The 20,958-nt window shown below is 35.9% G+C and overlaps 1 protein-coding gene across 1 annotated transcript; it reads left to right on the top strand.

Moving 5' to 3' along the window:
- Positions 1 to 12,631: 12,631 nt before the first annotated feature.
- Positions 12,632 to 14,919, top strand: LOC109242273. The gene is made up of 4 exons (XM_019409137.1): positions 12,632 to 13,047; positions 13,341 to 13,966; positions 14,048 to 14,563; positions 14,708 to 14,919. Exons 1-4 carry the CDS (start codon positions 12,786 to 12,788, stop codon positions 14,837 to 14,839), a joined length of 1,536 nt encoding a protein of 511 aa, XP_019264682.1. The 5' UTR covers positions 12,632 to 12,785; the 3' UTR covers positions 14,840 to 14,919.
- Positions 14,920 to 20,958: the final 6,039 nt, after the last annotated feature.

The following is a 20,958-nucleotide window of genomic DNA, read 5'->3' as shown; positions in this document are numbered from 1 at the left end:
ATTTGTCCACCCGGACGAGAACATCATCTATTAAACCCAAGGGCCTCTTCATCGATCTATCTGCCATTTGCAACCTCATGGAAGTCGGCCTTGGCTGTCCAATACCCAAAGTCTTGAAAACTGAGTAGGGCATCAAGTTGATACTCACCCCCAAATCACATAGAGCTTTAGCAAAGTCTGCACTTCCAATAGTGCAAGGAATGGTGAAAGCACCGGGATTCTCCAATTTCGGAGCCATTGAATGCACTATAGCACTAACTTGGTAGGTCATCTTGATAGTTTCACAATCCATGGATCTTTTCTTCATCTCCAAATCTTTCATGAATTTAGCGTAGCCAAGCATTTGCTCTAAACCCTCCACCAAAGGCACATTAATGGATAAGCTCTTTATCATGTCAATGAATTTTTTAAACTGGTTCTCATTTTTCTGCTTCGCGAGCCTTTGAGGATAGAGTGGAGGTGGCCTTGGCAAAGGAGCCTTGGCTTTAGGCACAACCGCTTCCGGCATGTCTATTACGTGTTCCCTAGACGGGTTCACATCATTCTGAGTTTCCACCTCGGTATCTTTGATATCAATCCTCACTTTTTTATTCATGATCTCATCAGTCACATTCTCAACCACCAAAGGGATCTCATCCTCTTGCAACTCAACTTCATCACTCAAAATTTCTTTTTGTTTGGAGGCATTCACATCACCGCCTCGTCCACTTCTTGTAATTACTGCCATTGCTTGCCCGGTATGGTTCCCACATTTCGGGTTGACTACCGTATCACTAGGTAGAGCCCCCTTAGGGAGAGTATTCAGTGACTGTGAGATTTGGCCTAGCTGAACCTCCAAGTTTCTTATTGAAGTATTGTGGGATGCTAACTGAGCATCTGAGTCAGCATTCTTTTTCATCATCTGTTCAAACATCATTTCAATTCTCCCCATGTCATTGTTGGATGAACTAGGCCCTTGGGATGGAAATGGGGGTGGATTGCTTGGTTGTTGATACATTAGGGGCCTTTGAAAGCCTTGCCCCCAATTTCCCAGATTGTTATTGTTCCAACCACCCTGATTGTTGTTTCCACCCCAGTTGTTGTTGTTGTTACCCCATTTTCCTTGATTATTCTGATTGTTGTCCTGGTTGCCCCAATTAGGATTTTGATTGTTGTTTCCCCAATTATTTTTCCCTTATTGTTGATTACTCCAATTATTGTTCCCTTGTTGTTGATTACCCCAATTGCCTTGAGATCTCCATTGTTGTTGTTGGTTAGAAGAATTGCCCCTTTGGCCTTGTTCCCTTGATTCTGTTGCCCTCTTTGTCTTCGTGTGTTCACTAACATGTTCACACCCTCCATAGCATTCACTTGTCGTGGAGCTTGAACCTGTTGTAACTGTGCCTTTGCTAGCTGGTTCATAGTTGTTGTCAGTTCTGCTATTGCCTGCCCATGATCATGGAGCTCTTTGTGCAAGTGAATGACCGTGGGGTCACCCTGTGGCACATTTGCTCTACTTTGCCAAGCGGAAGAAGTGTCCTCCATCTCATCCAAAATCTCACAAGCTTGATCATACGGCGTGTTCATGAAGTTGCCCCCAGCTAATTGGTTCACTATGCACTAATTTATTGTGTTAATGCCTCGGTAGAATGTCTGTTGTATGATTGCCTCAGTCATATCATTGATAGGGCATTCCTTAACCATGGACCGGTATCGCTCCCAAATTTCATGTAGTGGTTCGTTGGGCTCTTGTTTGAAATCTAAGATTTCATCCCTCAAAGTTGCCATGTCCCCCGGTGAGAAAAACTTCGCAATGAATTTATCCGCCAACTCATCCCAAGTATGGATGGAATGGTTGGGGAGTCTCTCCATCCACTCTAGTGCCTTCCCCCGAAGAGAGAAAGGGAATAGTCTCAACCGCAAGGCATCGTCGGACACGTTGGTTTACTTGCTTCCCCAACATGTATCAATGCCCTTGAGGTGCTTGTAAGCATTTTGATCGGGAGCACCCGTGAAATATCGTCATTTCTCCAGCAAGGTCAGCATCACATTGGTAATTTGGAAATTGCCCGCCTGGATTCGGGACGGGACAATTGCACTGGCATATCCTTGATAGGGAAGCACCCGAGGGGCCACTCTTGGAGGTGGTGGGGGAGGGTCTGGAATATTATCATTGGCATTCGTTATCCTTGAGGTACAAGAGGCACCTCATTCTCACCGATGTCATCAACCTCCTCCCCCGGGATCACATTTCCAAGAGGGTCATTGTTGTTGTTTGCCGCCATTTTGTACCTGGATTGGCGTCACCAAAAAGATTAGTATCACAGAAGGAAAGAAAAATAATACACAAAATTATTTAGATAGATAGCCAAAAGGTGATCGGAGCCAACCCTACACCACTATAGAGCGGCGAGAGCGGTCAATACAGCTTTTACCCGAATAGGTCGGGATCGAATCCACAGAGAGCTAGATTTGGGAATTGGATTCCTATCTAAACTAGCGATGTGGAATGCTCTTAATTACGCTTCCAATCATAGTTGTTCTTTTGATTACTTCTATTTTTTATACTATGAGATCCTAAATTTAACTAAGAATACTTGCTAAAGGTTTGTCTAATAGGTAACGAGGCACTAGGGAAGTGACTTCCCCCTAGGTGAATACTTGACGGGTTCCTAAGTCTAAGGCAAAGGTGTTATGTTTGAGATCGCTATATAGCCATTTGCACGACACTACTCTCTCTATACCTCTCGGTAGCTTGAGTGACTTTGCCCGAATTGACTTTCTCAAGACCAATTGGGTGTCGAAATTAAGCAAGCAATGTAGGCTCAAGTCGGGTATTACTATCTCTAGATTTAACCCTTTAATTGGGGCTATCAATCTCTTAAGTACACCCCAATTTCTTGTTGGACTGATATCCTAGACTTAAGCTCTCTTTCTCAAGAAGAGCCCAAGTCACTTAGGCACAAATTAGTGTTTGCAACCACTAATCCAACATACAAAACACAAATCAGTCCAAATATCAACCACCCATAAACATCTAAGCATTAAAACACAAGACCCATCAAATACCCACACTAGGGTTGAGCCACAACCCTAGCTAATGGGTCTAGCTACTCATAATAATGGAAGAGAACAAAAAATTAGATGAAGAATAACCCATAATATTTAATTAAAAACTAAGATAACGAAGATTCAGCATAAATGTAGCTACAAATTACTCAAAATGGAACAAAAGAGTCGTTCACGTGCTCTCCTCAAAGTCACATTACAAAAAATGACCTAAAAATGTGAAAAGAAAGTATTTATACTAGGCCAAATTTTCTGGACAAAAATACCCCTGCGGAGGTACCGCGGACCACGAAAAATGCACCGCGTCCGCAATGAGGCTTTTGGCTTGACTTTTTTGGCTCTCTGAATCTGTCCACCGCGGGCCGCACAAAATGCATCGCGGCCGCGGTGGCTTCATTGCGGTCCGCACAAAATGCTCCGCGAACCGCATTGGTTTCAATTATCCAAACCTCCAACTCTCTGAACCTCCCTCTTTGCGGATCGCATAAAATGGATTGCGGCCGCAATGAGGCTTCTGCGGCCGCGAGAAAACCTCCGCAGACGGCACTGATTTAAGCTCCAATTTTCCATCTCTCTGAATCTCCTCACTGCTGACCGCACTAAATGGATTGCGACCGCAGTGAGTCTGTTGCAGTTGTGCTTTGACTTGTTCTTGGTACTTGTGCATGTTTCACTCCTTTTTGAGCTGGTTTTGACTAATTACCACCTTTTTTATCAAACCCTGCAAACAAGTACAACATGTAAGCCTTTGGGACTATTTTGTATACATTTTTAATCAAAACTCAAGTGAAAAGGAGTGTAAAATGATCTAGAATCCCTTGTTATCACTTCCATGAAATTCACTCTCCTTCAGATGGATGTCAAGAGTGCCTTCCTCAATGGCTATCTAAAGGAAACAATATTTGTTAAGCAACCTCCGGGCTTTGAAATCAAGAAGACAAGGCACTTTATGGGCTCAAGCAGGTTCCAAGAGCTTGGTAAGAAAGATTATCAAAGTTCCTGCTTGAGCATGGATATAAGAGAGGTAAAATTGACAACACTTTATTGTTGAAGGAAAAGGTAACGATTTCTTGGTAGTTCAGATATACGTTGATGATATAATCTTTGGAGCAACCACTGATAAGCTAAGTAAAGAATTTGCTAAACTAATAGGGAGTGCATTTGAAATGAGTATGATGGGTGAAAGGCCTTAAACCATAAAGGGTTGTGGACTGCAAAAGAAGTAAAAAGTGGTTTAGACTAAGAAGCAGAATACGCACAATCGTGAAACGCAAAATTAAAAAGCCCATGTTCACGCACGAAACGTAGAATCGTGAGACAGAGCCTTGCTGCTCAATACTCACGCAGGCAACAAGAAGTTTAGGTTTCTTTACAAGTCACTAATTCTTGAACTCAGGTATATTAAATTCCCTATTGTCAATTACCCTAAAGTAGTAGTAGGTAAGAATTGGATAGTTAATTCCCTTCTTCCTCTATAACAACAATAAATTTTATGTTTAGGTGTGAAACTTTAAAATTGATTAAAAAGCACTGGTTGTTGTTGAATCGATTGTTTGACAGGTGTCAATTGGACTGGGGCCTACGTATTTGCTCGAGAAGTTTTGAGGTGAGTTGATACAACCCCTTTAAAGTGGTTTAACTCACAAAAGCACGCATACAAGGTGTTTGATGAATTGCTTAAAAGAGTTTATATTTACTTAATTGGAGTGAGTGAGTACCTTTTAACTTAGAATTGTTCTAGCAAAAGTTTAGATGATTTATTATGATATATGTGCATAAATTTTCAGATCTTTGTGTTATTCTTATATGTTATTTTCATGTTGAAAATTTATGAAGAAGCAAGAATCTTTAGAAATACTTTTACATGTTTATTTCATTCTTATGACATGCTTTACATTTAAGGATACCAGCATGAGCATGTACATGAGGTTCTATAAAGAAAAGATTTAGACTTGAAAAGTCACAAGAAGAAGTTGTAGAAAGAAAAGATTTTTGGGAGTATCCTTTATACTGAGAAGGGGTCATCGTCCAGGCCGAGGGTCCTGACCAAGGCGTTGACTTCCTGAAACTACTTGTGCCAAAGTAGGGAGCACACGAGCTGAGGGTCTCGTTGCTGAGAATTTACTTAGCCATGATAAGGTATGATACATGAGCGCTGAGAACCATGAAGCGAGTGGCACCTTGTGGATTGGGCCTATTCGATCAGGTTGGGATCGAACCCGTGCCGATCACACTGTGACTGAGACAGAATTAAGTCAGGATAGTTGGAACTACCAAAGTATAAAGTAAAGTATTTTTTTTATAAGAAAGAAAAAGAAAAGAATTTCTTTTAGAATATTCATAAACTGCTATTATGCAATTATTTTAGAGTTGTTCTTATAAGCTTTATGTCTTATATGCATTTAGAATCTTTGCTCGTATGTATATGTTATTAAAGTTTCGTCCCCTGTCGTTGAGACTCACTAAGTATAATGGATGGTACTAACGTTCTCTTTTCGGATCCTACGTTGGTCTGGGGTACAATGTAGGAACCGATTTTGCAGGTGAGCAAGCTACAGTTTAGGACTTCCCTCCCTTCCAGTGCTATTGGTGAGCTCCCTTTTGTTCGTGGAGTATTCCTTAGAGTCATCTTTATTTAGTTATTTCTTTGTTTACTTAGAGAACTGGCCAGGAAATCTCATGTCCTGAGCAGTGCGTCAGTTTACAGTAGAGGCTTCATAGACACAGTCGGTGGGATAAGATTCAGATGTTTTCGATAATAACTTAGCAGTATTTTATTGGTTAATATGAATAAAGTTTTGAAGTTGGCTCATTTTAGATATTTAAATTATTTAGAAGTATTTGGTTACAGTAGTGCCTTGTGGCATATAAAGTTTGAATTTATGATAGATTTGATAAGCGCAGATGATTTGCTCGGTCATGTTTAGTGATTGGGTGCCGGTCTCGGCTTGTTCAAAAAATGGGTCTTGACACTTTTTAGGCTTACAGATTAAACAAAATTCAAATGGAACTATGATCCATTAGCAGAAGTATGTAATAGTTGCTTAAAAGGTTTAAAATGGAAGATTCCAAAGAAATTGACACTCATATTGCAACAGCCACAAAATTGGATATATATAAACCTGGTTCATCTCTTGACGAGAAGTTGTATAGGGGAATGATTGGCTCTTTGTTATATCTCACTGCTAACAGACCTGGCATTGTCTCCAGTGTAGGCCTTTGTCCTAGATTTCAAGCAAATCTAAAGGAGTCTCACTTGGCTGCTGTCAAGAGGATCTTGAGATACCTAAAAGGCACCACTGACATTTGTCTATGGTATCCAAAAGATAGTAATTTCAACCTATTGGGATATGCCGATGCTGATTATGCAAGTTTTCTAGTGGATAGAAAGAGCACCTTATGTATTGCTCATTTTCTTGGCTCATGTCTTGTGTCTTGGACCACCAAAAAGCAAAATTTTGTGGCCTTATCTACTGCTGAAGCTGAGTATGTTGTTGTTGCCTCATGTTGTGCTCAATTGTTGTGGATCAAACAGCAATTAATGGATTTTGGAATTGATGTAGGTTGTATCCCCATATTCTGTGATAACAGTAGTGCAATTAGTATGACCAAGAAACCGATTCATCATAAAAGAACTAAGCACATAGATGTTAGGCATCATTTTTTGAGGGACAACTATGAGAAGGGTTTGACCACTGTGGAATTTCATGCTACTGACAAGCAAATAGCTGACATCTTCACAAACGCTCTAAGTAGAAATCACTTTGAAAGGAACATGTTAGAATTAGGGATGATTAAGTTCACCTAAAAGGAACCTGTTCTATCTCAAAAATTGGTTAGAAAATTGTGAATTTTTGTACATAATTAGATTAGATTTTTCTCAGTCTCATACTTTCATTAGTATATCTTGTGCCATATGATAAAATGAATCATTAATCTCTAATGATATTATCTCTATTTTTTTGGAAAATTTAGACTTACACAAGAGATTTCTCAGTGAAGAACCTGGTTCATCATGATTACTTGGTACGTATTCTCTACTCTGCATAATTTGAAATAATTATATTTGGATCACGATTAAGAGAAGAGTCCCATTTAATCCTAAATCCTTTTGAACTTATCCGTTATGAAATGAACCAGTTTCGTTCAAAAAAGGAGTCCAAACCGCATTAAGTGCCTAGATTCTAGGGACTCTCTCCAACATCTTTATAAAATAGAAATTCAGTTTGATTAGACTTCAGAGAGATTGTCATTAGCCAATTAAACACTCCTCTTTAAATTGATTAGGCTTAGTGTCTTCTTCACATAAACTTTTCAAGCCGTCAAAATACTCTCCACCTTCTCTCATCTTCCAAACACACTCAAACTCACTTTCTTTCATACCCAAGCACAGAAATGGATAACATCTCTAACAATCCTTCGTCACCACCCAAGGAAATCACTTCCACACCTTCTATCACCCATTCAACCATGCCAATCTCTAAGAAAAGTAGGGTAAAAATGATGGCTCCCAAGGTTGTTGCTGGTGGAGAGCAGATCAAGAAAATAAACGAAAAATTAAAAGCGGGCAGGGAAGAAGAACCCCACAAATCTGATGAATCATTCAAATAAGCTACTGAGGGGGAAGAAACGGTTTCTTCTGAGACAGAACAGGTAACATCCGGCCCTAAAATTACTCCTCAAATTATTTCTGAGGTTGCTACAAATCTGGAGAATAGGTTTGTTATAGTAGGAACTGTGGCAGGTGTTGAAACTACTGAGTTAGTAAGGGTTGGTGGTAAAAATGAAAAGAGAAAAGAAAAAGAGAGTGAGGGTGGTCGGAGTACTGTGAGGGGTATGGGAAAAAGAATGGTTGATTCTTCACCCACTCCTGTTGGCTTAACTAAAGAATCAAGTGCTATGGTAGTTTGGGGTGAGGAATCTGCTGGAGAAAAGGAAAGTGTGAGAGAAACAGAGGGAAGTAGGTCTAGAGAAGCTTCTGAGGGGTTGGTTCGACTAGGGAAGGATGTTGATGAACCTGTTCCATCTGGACAGGAAACCCTCGCAGATCTATTGAAAAGGGTGACTGACAGTTACAATCCCAAGAAGAAAAGAAGTTCGAGAGTTAAAACCCCTGGCACTGCTAGGGCAAACAAGAAGAGGAAAGATGCCTCTTCTATCCCTATAGAGATTCCTCCCACAAAAGGAAGAGCCACAAGGAGTCAGAAGAAGCATAGTGAGGCTGAAATGGAAAAGGCCTTCGAAGAAAGTAAGAGAAAAGTTGCTACTATGGGAAAGAACAAGGTGGTTGAGCCTGTTGAAGCTGTTGAAATTGATGAGATGGACCTGGTCCTTCGGGATGAAGATGAGACAGAAGAAGTGGAGGTTGTGACTCCTAAGGCTAAGAAAGCCAAGACTTCCACAAAGAAGTCTGTTTCAAAGACAAAGTCGGCTGAACCATCAACTTTGGCTAAAAAAACAGGTTTGCTGTGAAATCAAGAAAAGTGAAAATTGTGGAGGAAGAAGAATGGAGGGGAGAGGAAGAAGAAGATTCTGATGCTGAGAAGGAAAAGATGGTTAAATTTGGAAAGAGAACCATCTTGAAAGGCAGACTCCTCAGGGACTTGGAGGAGGAAGGAATGTTAATGCTGCTGGAGAAGTTACAGTTGCAAGGTTAGAAGGACATGGTCCTTCAGATGGATGGAAGGCTGGCCAGAACTGAGATTGTGGAGTTTATCGCAAACTATTATATCAAAGATGGTCGGGTCACCAGTGTGGTCAAGGGGGTGACAATGACTTTTGATGATAAAGAACTGGGAGAGATCTTAAGTGTACTTGCTGAAGGGTACAATGATTATAAGAAGCTCAAATGGCCAAGTCTAGAGAATCTCCCTACTGCCCTTGCCATTACTAGGAAGTTTGGTGACAATGAAGAGGAACTTGAGCCCAAGGCTATTTACAAAAGTGAGATGAAGCCACCCCACAAATTGTTGCTCGAATTCGTTAACATATATGTGCTGCTAAGGCAGGAAAGGAGGCACATTGCTACATTCATGGACCTGGTCCTTATAGAATGTTTGGATAGTGGGAGGCAAATCAATTAGCCTGGATTTGTCATCCAACTTCTTGATAGGGTTCTAAATGGCACCAAAACTCATGCCATACCCTACGATTTTATTCTCACATATGTACTTGCACATTTCAAGGTATCCATCAAGAAATAGGAAGTTGGTACAAGTAAGGATCATTTTGGGGAAAACACTCTAACTGTTGTGACTATGAAGTCCAAACCACTCCCAAAGAATCTGGTTCATCCAAAAAGGTACTAGTGAACAACAAAGTGCGAGATTTGGTGCAAGAAAGTGGGGCTAAGGATGTTGAGATTGATAGGCTGAAGAAGAGGTTGACAGAGGTGGAGACTGAGAGAGATGCTCTTAGAGCTGAGCTGGCAAAAGAAAAGGAGAAGAATGATGGCATTCTTCAAGATATGCTGAAGCTGCTCGAAGCCAAAAACCAAGAACCTGGTCCTTCCAAGCCTTAATCCACCTAGCCTAGTGTAGATTAACCAGCGACCCAATTCGGGATTTTTTTTGTTTCTTTTGCTCATGATCCAGTGTTTTGATTTCTTTGTATGCTTTGTGGTAGGATCTTATGAATCATTGAAATTCACTGCCTCTTGCTCTAACTGTTTATTGATATTTCTTAGATGGCTAATATCCTTAGATTGATAGATGATGCTTAAAACCATGATTGCATTTGAAGTAGCCCCAATGGCCATGAGTAATTTCTATTAAAATCTGGTTGTGTTTTTACCTTGGACTGTGATGTTTATAACCTAATGAACCTGGTCCTTGATGACTAGTGACTTTAAAAAGGAAAAATGTTATAAACTTGTGTTGATGTTGAGCTAAGTTCAAAAAAGGCCTACGATTATTAAAAGCACTGAGTTTGTCATCATCAAAAAGGGGGAATTTGTTGGCCCAAGTGAAGTTTGTTTTGAATATTGACAAAGGAACTCAAGCATGAACCAGGTCCATCCATAGTGTACATAGACACGGGCAAATTCAAGCACAAGGGATGCACATGAGGGAGATAAGCTTAAGTGGTTATATATGATATCTCCTGATCGAAAATGTTGCATAATTGATAAGGAGAAGGATTCCGTACTCGAAGAGAACACTGTCCAAGATAAGGGAGGAGTTAGAAGTTGAAGATAACTAGAACTCTTCCACCAAGGAAGAATATAGCATTGGGACTCTAGTTATTTCCTACTTTACTAACTCTATAAATTGCAGGATGTATTTACTTTACAAGTATGCACAAAAGCTGAAGTTAAACGTGAGTTAAGAGCAAAATAAAAAGGCATTTTGCAAGCAATTCTTGTGTGATTCAAGTGTGCGAACCTGAAACTACATGAACCAAATAGAAGAACCAGTTTCAAGTGTTTGTCTTTTATTCTAGTTTCATTGTAGTATGTGGTTTTCAAGTAGTACCTTTCAGCTTTATCTAGAAGCAATTGTATTAGGTACTCCGAGTATTCAAGTTAGAGTTAACTTGAAGTTGTTGCAACAGTTAGAGGCTGGTTACCACAACGGGTTTAGAGGTAATCCTTAGGTTTACAAGAGTTTTTGTAAATGTTGTTTTGGCTTAGTGATTTAGTGAAGTGTTGGGGAAAATCCTACTGAGTAGTAGGTCGTGATTTTTTCACCTTTTGAGTCGGGTGTTTTCCACGTAAAAATACTTGTGTTCTTTACTTTCTGCATTTATTATTTTCGCAATAGTCGTTTAAGGAACACTTAGAAGAACCAGGTCTTTTTATAATTTGTGCATGTGAAAATTGGACACTACACAAATCGCTCCCCTCTGGTGTGGCATTGAAGTATAAACATCAGTTGATAATTTATATAGCAATAAAGTTATTGATATAAATAAGTTAGAACCAAGTTAGCTTGAGAAATAAAAATAAAATTAACAAGAAAAGGTAATGATGGCTGTATGTAGGAAGTAATTAAAGCAGGACCTGTTTAGCTCTTTGGCTAGTCAAAGTAGACGGTAGTAATAGGCAATTTTCTAAATATTTTGAGTTTGGTTAGGGAATTCTGGCCCTTGGGATCACAAATTTTAAAAGCCTAAAAGGTGTTGGCTATCAGCCTTCAATGCAAGTCCGAAAATGCTGACACTTAAAAGTTAATTTTGACATTGTTTAAGGTTATTACTTTAGCAGATGGATTAAATTTCGAACACATTAAGAATGTCACTTAATTTGGTCAACTTCAAATCTAATGCTAATTAGGAAGTATACTAAAGACTTAGAATTCCATGTGAACAAATAATTGGATATTTATTTTTATAAATATAAAAAGAAATTTACTTAAAGTGCCTTAACATACAAGCTTACCTATGGAGTTGTCAAAGACTAACCAACTTTGGTGTATTCTCACCAAATGGTTATCCATCTACCCTACCTTCTTCTTGTGGGATCTTTTTTTGGTGGTATTGGGTTTTAAGCATTCTTATTGTCACGGAAAAATAAAATGACTTTAATAGTATTTTAATATTGGAAAAGAATATTTGCTACTTTTAGTCTTCAAAAGCATTCTTAAAAAAATAAAAATAAAAATAAATAAAGCATAGTTCTTGTACTTTCACTTTCCCCAAACATGATAAAAAGGCATCCCTTTATGTTCAAGAATACCAATTTTTCTTAGGCTCAAAGTACTTTCTCTTCCCTCAAATGATAAAATTGCTCAAAGACTTCAATTTTTTAAAATAAGTCTAAGTTTCTTTATTCCAGAGGACAAGATTCCATGTTACATGTGACATAGGGAACATAGTTCACTTTCATTTATTGCTTTTGAGTTGGATATACAATCTCTCTATAACAGCATTATTATATACTCCCTCCGGTCTAAAATAAGTGATCTTTTGGTCTTTTTTTTTGTGGTCCAAAATAAGTGATTTTTCCAGATTTCAAGAATTAATTAATTATTATTTTTCTATATTGTCCTTGGAGTAAATAGTGTCGGAGTATGTGTTAGGAGTATTTATGTGAGATAGTAAAAGTTAATATGGTCAATTTCATTGCTAATTAATGCTAAAAGATAGATTTCTTAATCTGTGTGAAAACATCCAAAAAATCACTTATTTTGGACCGGAGGGAGTAACAATTATTCACTATAAAAATCAAAATTTTTATGGAACTAATTTTCACACTATGTTATAATATATGTTCTCTATAACAACATTCGTTATAAAAGCCAAAAAAAATCAAAACAAATAAGACTGTTATAAAGAGATTTGGCGGTATAAATTTTAGTTTCAGCTTAACATTTCAAAGGAACATGAATTGACAGTGCAATCGAATCTAGTTTGTTAATTAGTTGATGTTGTTAAAGTTATACTCTGGACATTTTGGTTAAAAGAACCTTTCGAATAGTGATTTCAAGATCAAGTTTGAACCTAACCTATTATAGGAAAATGGAGCAAGTGTCAACCACCAACCAGCTGCATTGCATTATTTTCTTTCTACACCTGTACTACCATAAAGAGGAAATTTTTTAAAAAAGGACAAAAATTAATAAAACAGTCAACTTTCAAATACTTAACAAAACTGTAAAGGGAGTGATATATACTTGGTCAAAATCACAAAAATCTGAGGATGTTAGAATCTGCAACAGATTGCACATTATAAATAAATATCTATATCAAGTCCTTTACATTAAATATATAAGCTAGTGTTCAAGGCCAAAAACATAAACATGGCTCAACAAGAAATGTCATTTTCTTGGTTCAGTTTGCTTTCACTTTTGCTATTCAAAGTGTTTGTTTCTGGTGTTTTCTCCTTAAATCCAAATGGAAGTGAGTACATTTCAGCTGTTGGGGATCCAGGGATGAGATCAGACTCGTTAAGGGTGGCGATAGAGGCATGGAACCAATGCAATGAAGTTGGAGAAGAAGCTCCCAAAATGGGAAGCCCAAGAGCTGCAGAATGCTTTGATGTTCTTAATTCTCAGAAACCGGGTGAGTTGAACTTCTTTTTCCCTTTTTTTTTCTTCCTTTTGTGATTCTATTTTCTTGAAGGGAAGTCTTGGCGTAACTGGTAAGGTTGTTGCCATGTGACCATGACGTCAGGGGTTCGAGCCGTGGAAACAGCCTCTCGCAGAAATGCAGGGTAAGGCATACGTACAGTAGACCCTTGTGGTCCGGCCCTTTCCCGGACCCCGTGCATAGCGGGAGCTTAATGCATCGGGCTGCCCTGTAATCTTATTTTCTTGGTTTATGTTTTAAATGTTTAATGTTTTTTGTTTCTATAGGGGGAAATTGTTCTGCCTGTACTAGAGTTCCACCCTCATTGGTACACAGAGTTACTGAAGAAGACAACTTGCTTGGGATAGGAAAATCTTTTGATGGACTAGATAAAAGGGCACTTTTTAATCCAGATCTTTATGCAGCAGAGAAAGAACTTTATTTAGGATCAAAATGTCAAGTTGATGACAAGCCAAATCCATGGCAATTTTGGATGATCATGCTTAAGAGTGGTAATATGGATACTTATGCTGCTAAATGTCCGAAAAACGGTCACAAAGTTGGTCCATTTGGTCCTCCTAGCCAATTTCCATGTTTTGGCAAAGGATGTATGAATCAGCCATTGATTTACCATAATTACACATATTTACAAGGGCCTAATGAGACTACACTTAAAGGAAGTTTTTATGGATCATGGGATTTGGATTCTGGTTTGAGCCAAACAAGTGTAAATGAGAACATGTCTTACTATTCTGTAACATGGCAGAAAGAACTAGGACAAGGAAGCTGGATTTTTCACAATGTTTTGAAAACCTCAACAAAGTATCCTTGGTTGATGCTTTACCTTAGATCAGATGCCACATCTGGTTTTTCTGGTGGATACCATTATGAAACTAGGGGCATGTCAAAAATTGTAAGTAAAAATATAAACTTTTTTTCGCGATTTTGTACATTTTTATGACGACCCTTTTGAAATGTTAATTTTTTTATGCAGATACCAGAATCACCAAATTTTAAGGTAAGATTCACATTGAATGTGATCAATGGTGGAGGTCCAAATAGCCAATTTTATCTAATGGATATGGGGAGCTGTTGGAAAAACAATGGACAGCCATGTAATGGGGATGTGACTACAGATGTAACAAGATATAGTGAGATGATCTTGAATCCAGCAACACCATCCTGGTGCAAACCAGATAACCCAAAATTGTGTCCTCCATACCACACATTTCCAAATGGAACAAGAGTTCATCGTAGCGAGACGTCTCGTTTTCCCTATGAGGCTTATCATTTGTATTGTGCACCAGGGGATGGAGAGCATGTTGAGCAGCCTAGTGTTCCATGTGATCCTTATAGTAATCCTCAACCTCAGGAAATTTTGCAGATTTTACCACATCCTGTTTGGGGTGAATATGGTTATCCTACTACCAAAGGACAAGGTTGGATTGGAGATCCAAAAACATGGGAGCTTGATGTTGGGAGGCTGTCCCAATCCCTATATTTTTACCAGGTTTGGATCAATACTCTCTTTTCTTTGTTTCAAAGTATACAATTTAAAGCGTTTTTGGCCGGATATAAGTTATATATACTGAAAACGTACAATAATTTTTAATACTATTAGTACAGATCAATGATGCAAAATGTTTTGATGCAGGATCCAGGCACTGTACCAGCAAAGAGGAAGTGGAGTTCAATTGACTTGGGAACTGAAATCTATAGAGACGCTAATCAAGTGGCAGAGTGGACTGTCTCTGATTTTGACATTCTTGTACCCAATAAGAATTAGAAGTATTAAACGTAAAAGTAACTCATGTTTTACCCATAAAGGATGAATGGAAAAAGATTCTAATGAATCCTTTCTTTTTTTGGTTCTTGGATATTCTGTTATTTGAATTCTTTTTTAAGGAATTTTTACATTCCTCTCCCACTTATGAAACCTTTTTACCCTACATGTTTAAGGTTTCACTTAATTACATTTAGCATACCAAATTACCATTTATATACCATATCTAATTAAGGTTATAATTAATGTGATATTTTATACTCCTTAATTTAAGCACTTCCGTTATTTGACAGTACTAAGTACTAATCTTCTCTTTCTCTCTCCTAACCCCTCATCTTCATACCCCCACGTTCATTTGTACCCTCCCACGCTTATTCCTCCATTTTCCTTCTTCTGTAACCACTATCTTTACCTCTCAATTCAAACAAAATCCAGTAAACCCTACAAACAAATTCCTATCCTCATTTTTATTTACTTGAAGTTCATCAATGAAGATCAAGCAAGGTTCGAAAGCGAGTCTGGCTGGAGAAAGGAGATTGAAACTCCTAATCGTGCTTTTATCATTTTGAAACTCCTGGAGAAAGGATTCGGAAAGCAAGAAACTTATCATTTTGCTTTTATTTCTGTAACCAAATGATAATTCCTAATCGTGCAGACAAGTCTGGCTGGGAAAGGAGATTGAAACTCCTCGAAGAAGAAGAAGAAGGAGACATATTTCCATAAATTGTAGATAAATTGTAGAATTGTAGAAAAATTCTAGATAAATTGTAGACTGTTTTTTGCAGAAGATTTTGTAGAAGCTTTAGTCGTTTTGGATTTGTGAAAACAGAAAACAATGCATCTACAATCAGAATACAAATAATCTACAATTTATCTACATGATATCTACAAATTGGATACATTGAATTTTAGTATCCCAATTCCCATTTCAATTGTAGCATAATTGGCATGTTCGACATAATTGTAGAAGATTTGTAGAAGTTTTAGTCTTCCCAATCTACAATTTATCTACAATTTATCTACAATTCTACAATTTATCTACAATTTCTGGAAATATGTCTTCTTCTTCTTCTTCGAGTTTCAATCTGAAATTCAGTCAAAACCAAGTCTAATCTTCACCAAAACCCCTCAAAATTGAGATATAAACTCCAAATCATATTCCCGATTATTTTCAACAACACCCAATCCAAACAAATAATGATTTTTGAAAATCCAAATTTGAATTTAAAGTTTTCAAGCTTTTTAATGGCTATCAATGATGGAAAATATATGGAAGAACAGATGAAGATGAAGTTGAAGAACAGAAATCTCCTTTCCGTTTCAAAATTACGCAGCTTCCAGATCTCCTTTACGTTTCTAATTTCGAATTTAATTTGAAATAAATCAATCCCAGATTTTGTGGCTGATTTTTCGCGCGCAATAAATGGCAGATTCTGCCTAATAAACGATTGGTATATAAATTGTAGTTAAAGTGTGGACTGGACGGGTAATATACAAACTATGCACATTTTTGGTAATAAAGTTTCAAATCTGATATAGTTAGGAAAAAATCCCCTTTTTTAATTTAAGCAATAGTTTTTCCTTCTTTTTTGTTTTGGGCTTAAAAAGTGGAAGTGGTTGAACCAACCATGTTACAAACAACTGGCTGGGAGTGTAATTGGAGATTAGAAGTCAAACATGGAAGATTTATTTATATATAAAAAAAATCCTAAATAATAAACGTTTCCCCAAGTGCTATAAGGGGTCATTTGGTAGGGGCATAAGAATAATGCTAAATAAGGAGTATTAGTTTTGTTGGTATTAGTCATGGTATTAGTTATGCTGACATATTTCTTATTCATTGTTTGGTTTGATGTATTAAAGCATAGCACAATTACTAAATAAATTATTTATTTACAAAAATATCCTCATAATCAGTCCATCACTTCATCTTTTTAAAAGAAACATCTGTTGATGAATGTTTTTATATAAAAAAGGTTTTAAAAAAAAAATTTGATTTGTCTACCTATTATATAAAATATATATATNTTTATACGAAAAAGGTTTTAATATATATTTGATTTGTCTACCTATATTGTAGTATAGAACTGGATATTTCTTTATAAAAAAACAATATGTTAAATATCTATTTATCTACTAGGGATATAATTTTATTTTCCATTTTCTTGGATTACTAGGCAAAGAAAGTTTAAATTAAAAAAAGAAAAGAAAACTGAGTGGATTATAAGTGCATTCCAGTATGTAATAGTAAAGTACGGATTTATAAATTTCTCACTTAGCTCTTATTTGTTCCCAATACCAATTAATCAACTACACTTCAATATCACATAGTTAAAATTGACTAATGAACATTCTGTTCCCTTGTGATGCAAAAGATAAAACAAATTTTTTTTACGAAAAAGGTTCAAAAATGCCCCTAAACTATTGGAAAAGGTATAAAAATGCCCTTCATCCACCTATTGAGCTAAAAATATCCCTCCATCCACCTTTTCGGTTCACTTATGTCTTTTGACTGTTAGGTCAATGCTGAATTAAAATAATTATTATTCTTTTTGTAAAACCTTAAAAAAATATTTTACAAAATATTTTTGCTTTTTTTAAACTAATGCACCAGTAGTCCACTAATTTAGTAAAGTCTTTTTTTTCAGCTTTTACAAAAAACAATTCAGTTTTTACAAAAAATATTATTTTTTTCAGTTTTTTTAAAGCATTTTTTTTTTTGAAAAAACGGAAAAAAATTGTAAAGACAGGAAAAAAATGTTTTTAATAAAATATTTTCGTCTTTTAAAAACTGAAAAAAAAATATTTTCAACAAAATATTTTCGTTTATGAAAAATATTTTATTTTCATTTTCTTTTAAAAAAAAACAAAAATATTTTTTGTTTAAAAGAAAACTGAAAAATGAAAATAAAAAGAAATTCTTTAAAAAAACGGACAAAAATGAAAATAATATTTTTCAAAAACGAAAATATTTTGTTGAAAATATTTTTTTCAGTTTTTAAAAAACGAAAATATATTAAACACATTTTTTTTTGTTTTTACAATTTTTTTTCCAGTTTTTACAAAAAAAATGCTTTAAAAAAACTGATTTTTTTTGTTTGTAAAAACTGAATTATTTTATGTAAAAACTGAAAAAAGAAAGAAAGAAGACTTTACTAAATTAGCGGACTATAGGTGCATTAGTTTTAAAAAACGAAAATATTTTGCAATTTTTTTTATGTTTTACAAAAAGAATAATAATTATTTTTAATTTAGCGTTGACCTAACAGTCAAAGGGCATAAGTGAACAAAAAAAAATGGATGGAGGATATTTTTAGCTCAATAGGTGGATGAAGGGTATTTGTAAACCTTTTACAATAGTTTAGGGGCATTTTGAACCCTTTTCCGTTTTCTTTAATATAAGATAATCATTATCCTTCCATTTTGGAACAATGATGCAATCTCGTATTTCCTAAAAAATTGAAATATTACTATTTAGAGAGTTCTATAATTTATTTACTTACATTCTTTAGAAAAAAGTTAAATATTTTAGGAACTCGTATTTTTGTTTAATCTTTTCTTCTATTGCATCGGGAGGGGGGAAGACGAATAATGAGAATCAATGCACTTTTCTATCGAATAAATTGATTGACATTCGGTATTGCATGACATGTGTTTGTACATAGACTTTTCTCACTTAACTATAACTAATTAAATTAAAAAGAATAAGAAATCATTGGCAATCCTAAGCAAAGACTTTTGCAAGACGTTTTATTTTTTCATGGAATATATTTATTCAAGTAGGAGTCTGAAAGATAGTATACCGTAAATGAAAAGATTGAAAAAAAAAAATGGATTCACACTCATTTTACCAAATTCAATATTAGCCGGATTAATTAGTAAAGAATAGTTTTGTTGGTTGGTTAATTAGTCGCCTTTTCCTTGTTTTAAAATTTCTTACCAAAATAAGAAGGATCCCTTCGAACCGTATTGAAAAATTTAGTTCATCGAACTTCACATTTAGACATGCTTATCTTTTTGGTAATTTGTTAGAATCAAGCCGGTAGACCAGAGTACGAAAAGCTCCTCTCACCCCACAGAATGATCAAAAGTTGTAAGTAACTTGCAAGGATAAATTAAAGGACATTCGAAATTATCTATCAAAGTTGTCTTACTTTCGTTTGTAACAACAAAGTCACTTAACTATGTCAATAGCACTCAGAAGGTCACTCAACTAGATTTCTCAAATTTTTGATCGACAAATACTTATTTACCCTCTAAATTATCAACTTTTATTTTTTTTATTTTTATCTTTCTCATATAATAATTTTTTTCTCTTTTTAATTTATATTATGGACTTACCTTAGAATAAATAAATTTTATCTATAATTAAAAAAATTAAAATAGTGTTTAAGCATATATATTGTTGGAATAATAAAATAATAAGCACATTAAAAAGTTAATTAGAACAATTTGTTCGTATTAATAATTTTGATATTAACAAAAAAAACTCAAAAATTTATTTACATAATTGAGGATGAAGAAAATAAAGTTTTAAAATATATATGTATTTCATGCACGTACTATAGAAAATATATTATTTAAAATAAAAGTACTTTTGTAATATATTACATATTCTTGAATATTATGCTAAATTATATTATTATTTCGACATTATAATGCTAGGAAAATAATTTTTTTATTTTTTATTTTTAAAAAAATGATTTTGTTCTACAGGTAAGTCCATAATGTTGATTAAAAGGAAAAAAAATCATGATATTAAAAAAGTAGAAAAAGCAGAAGATAAAAGTTGATAATTTAGAGGGTAAAATAGGTATTTGGCGATCAAAAGTTTGATAAATTCGGTTGAGTGACCTTCTGAGTGCTATAAGCATAGTTAAGTGACATTGCTATTACAAATGAAATTAAGATGACTTTAATAGACCTTTGCGAAAGGTATTTCCATTATAATCATGTTACAGACCCACAACAAAAATTAGAAACAGTTGTTCTTCATCTAAATGGAAGGGTTGAGTCTTGTTCTTGCTTATAATCATGTTTCACTTCTTGCTTCTTCCACTTCACAATGGTTCTCCATGCAGGAACTCAACAAGTTTCAATGGTAGCGTAGCTAGGGTTTGCATGGGGGCATTAATGGTAGTAGGTTTTAGAAGTTTCGAATAATCCATGGGTTGGGGATTGTTGTTTGTAATCGTGGATGTCTGGGCGATGGTGGGGGAAGGTTGGGGGGCAGCGCCGCCACTGGGGGTGGCCGACCACCGGCCGGAGTGGCTATGGGAGGGCAGCGTCGCTTCTATTGGTGATCGCCGGTTTAGGGTTAGCTAGAGAGCGTTTTCTTAATTGCCGTAAAATAACTAAATCTAGTTTCCTTTTTTAATTCTTTTAATTGTCGATTAATTGCTGAATTAAGTCAAGCCATAACAATATTTCATCATTTTAGTTAACTTATGGTAAATCAGCAACGTCACTGCTATAAGATTTATATAAAGATATATCTCAAAAGTTGTGAAACAGCTAATGCAGATACGGAAGAAAAGAGAAAAAGGGGAAGTTGTTGTACGTTTCACATATTTGAAAAATGGCTTCCTGGCCACTCAAACTTGTAGCGCTTTTAAAAGCCGATATATAAACTTTTCTCTTTCCCATTTAAACACTCAAACTCCTGAAACCTATAACTAATAAACACAATTGACCGTCGACCCATCCCATGTGGCGTCAGTTGGTCCTAGTCAGCCCCTTGCGTGAATGTCACGACTTTTAGGAGCGTGAGAGACCCCCTTCCCAACGCCCAACGGTCAAAAATAGGGCCTATTTAAGTGGGGTCTTATTATTTCAATTCGATACACATTATCCCTCTATTATATGCATTTGAAGCTTCATTTCGCCTATTTCTTAAAATCTGAAGCTTTCTTTAAGTTTTTTTTCTTTTTCCAGATTGTGATAATGTATCAAAGTCCTGTATTTTGTCATTGTGGAGTTGAAACTCATATTTGCATCACTTGGAAGCCAACAAATCCAGGAAGGAGGTTTTATGGGTGCTCAAACTATGGTCGAGCCAATTCTTGTAATTTTTTCAGGTGGTTTGACCCACCTCTTCCAAATCACTATAAACAGGTGATTTC

Source organism: Nicotiana attenuata, unplaced genomic scaffold, assembly GCF_001879085.1.
Source record: "Nicotiana attenuata strain UT unplaced genomic scaffold, NIATTr2, whole genome shotgun sequence".
NCBI lineage: Eukaryota > Viridiplantae > Streptophyta > Magnoliopsida > Solanales > Solanaceae > Nicotiana > Nicotiana attenuata.
The sequence above is the reverse complement of the archived record's forward strand: the minus strand, read 5'-3'. Positions and strand labels throughout refer to the sequence as shown.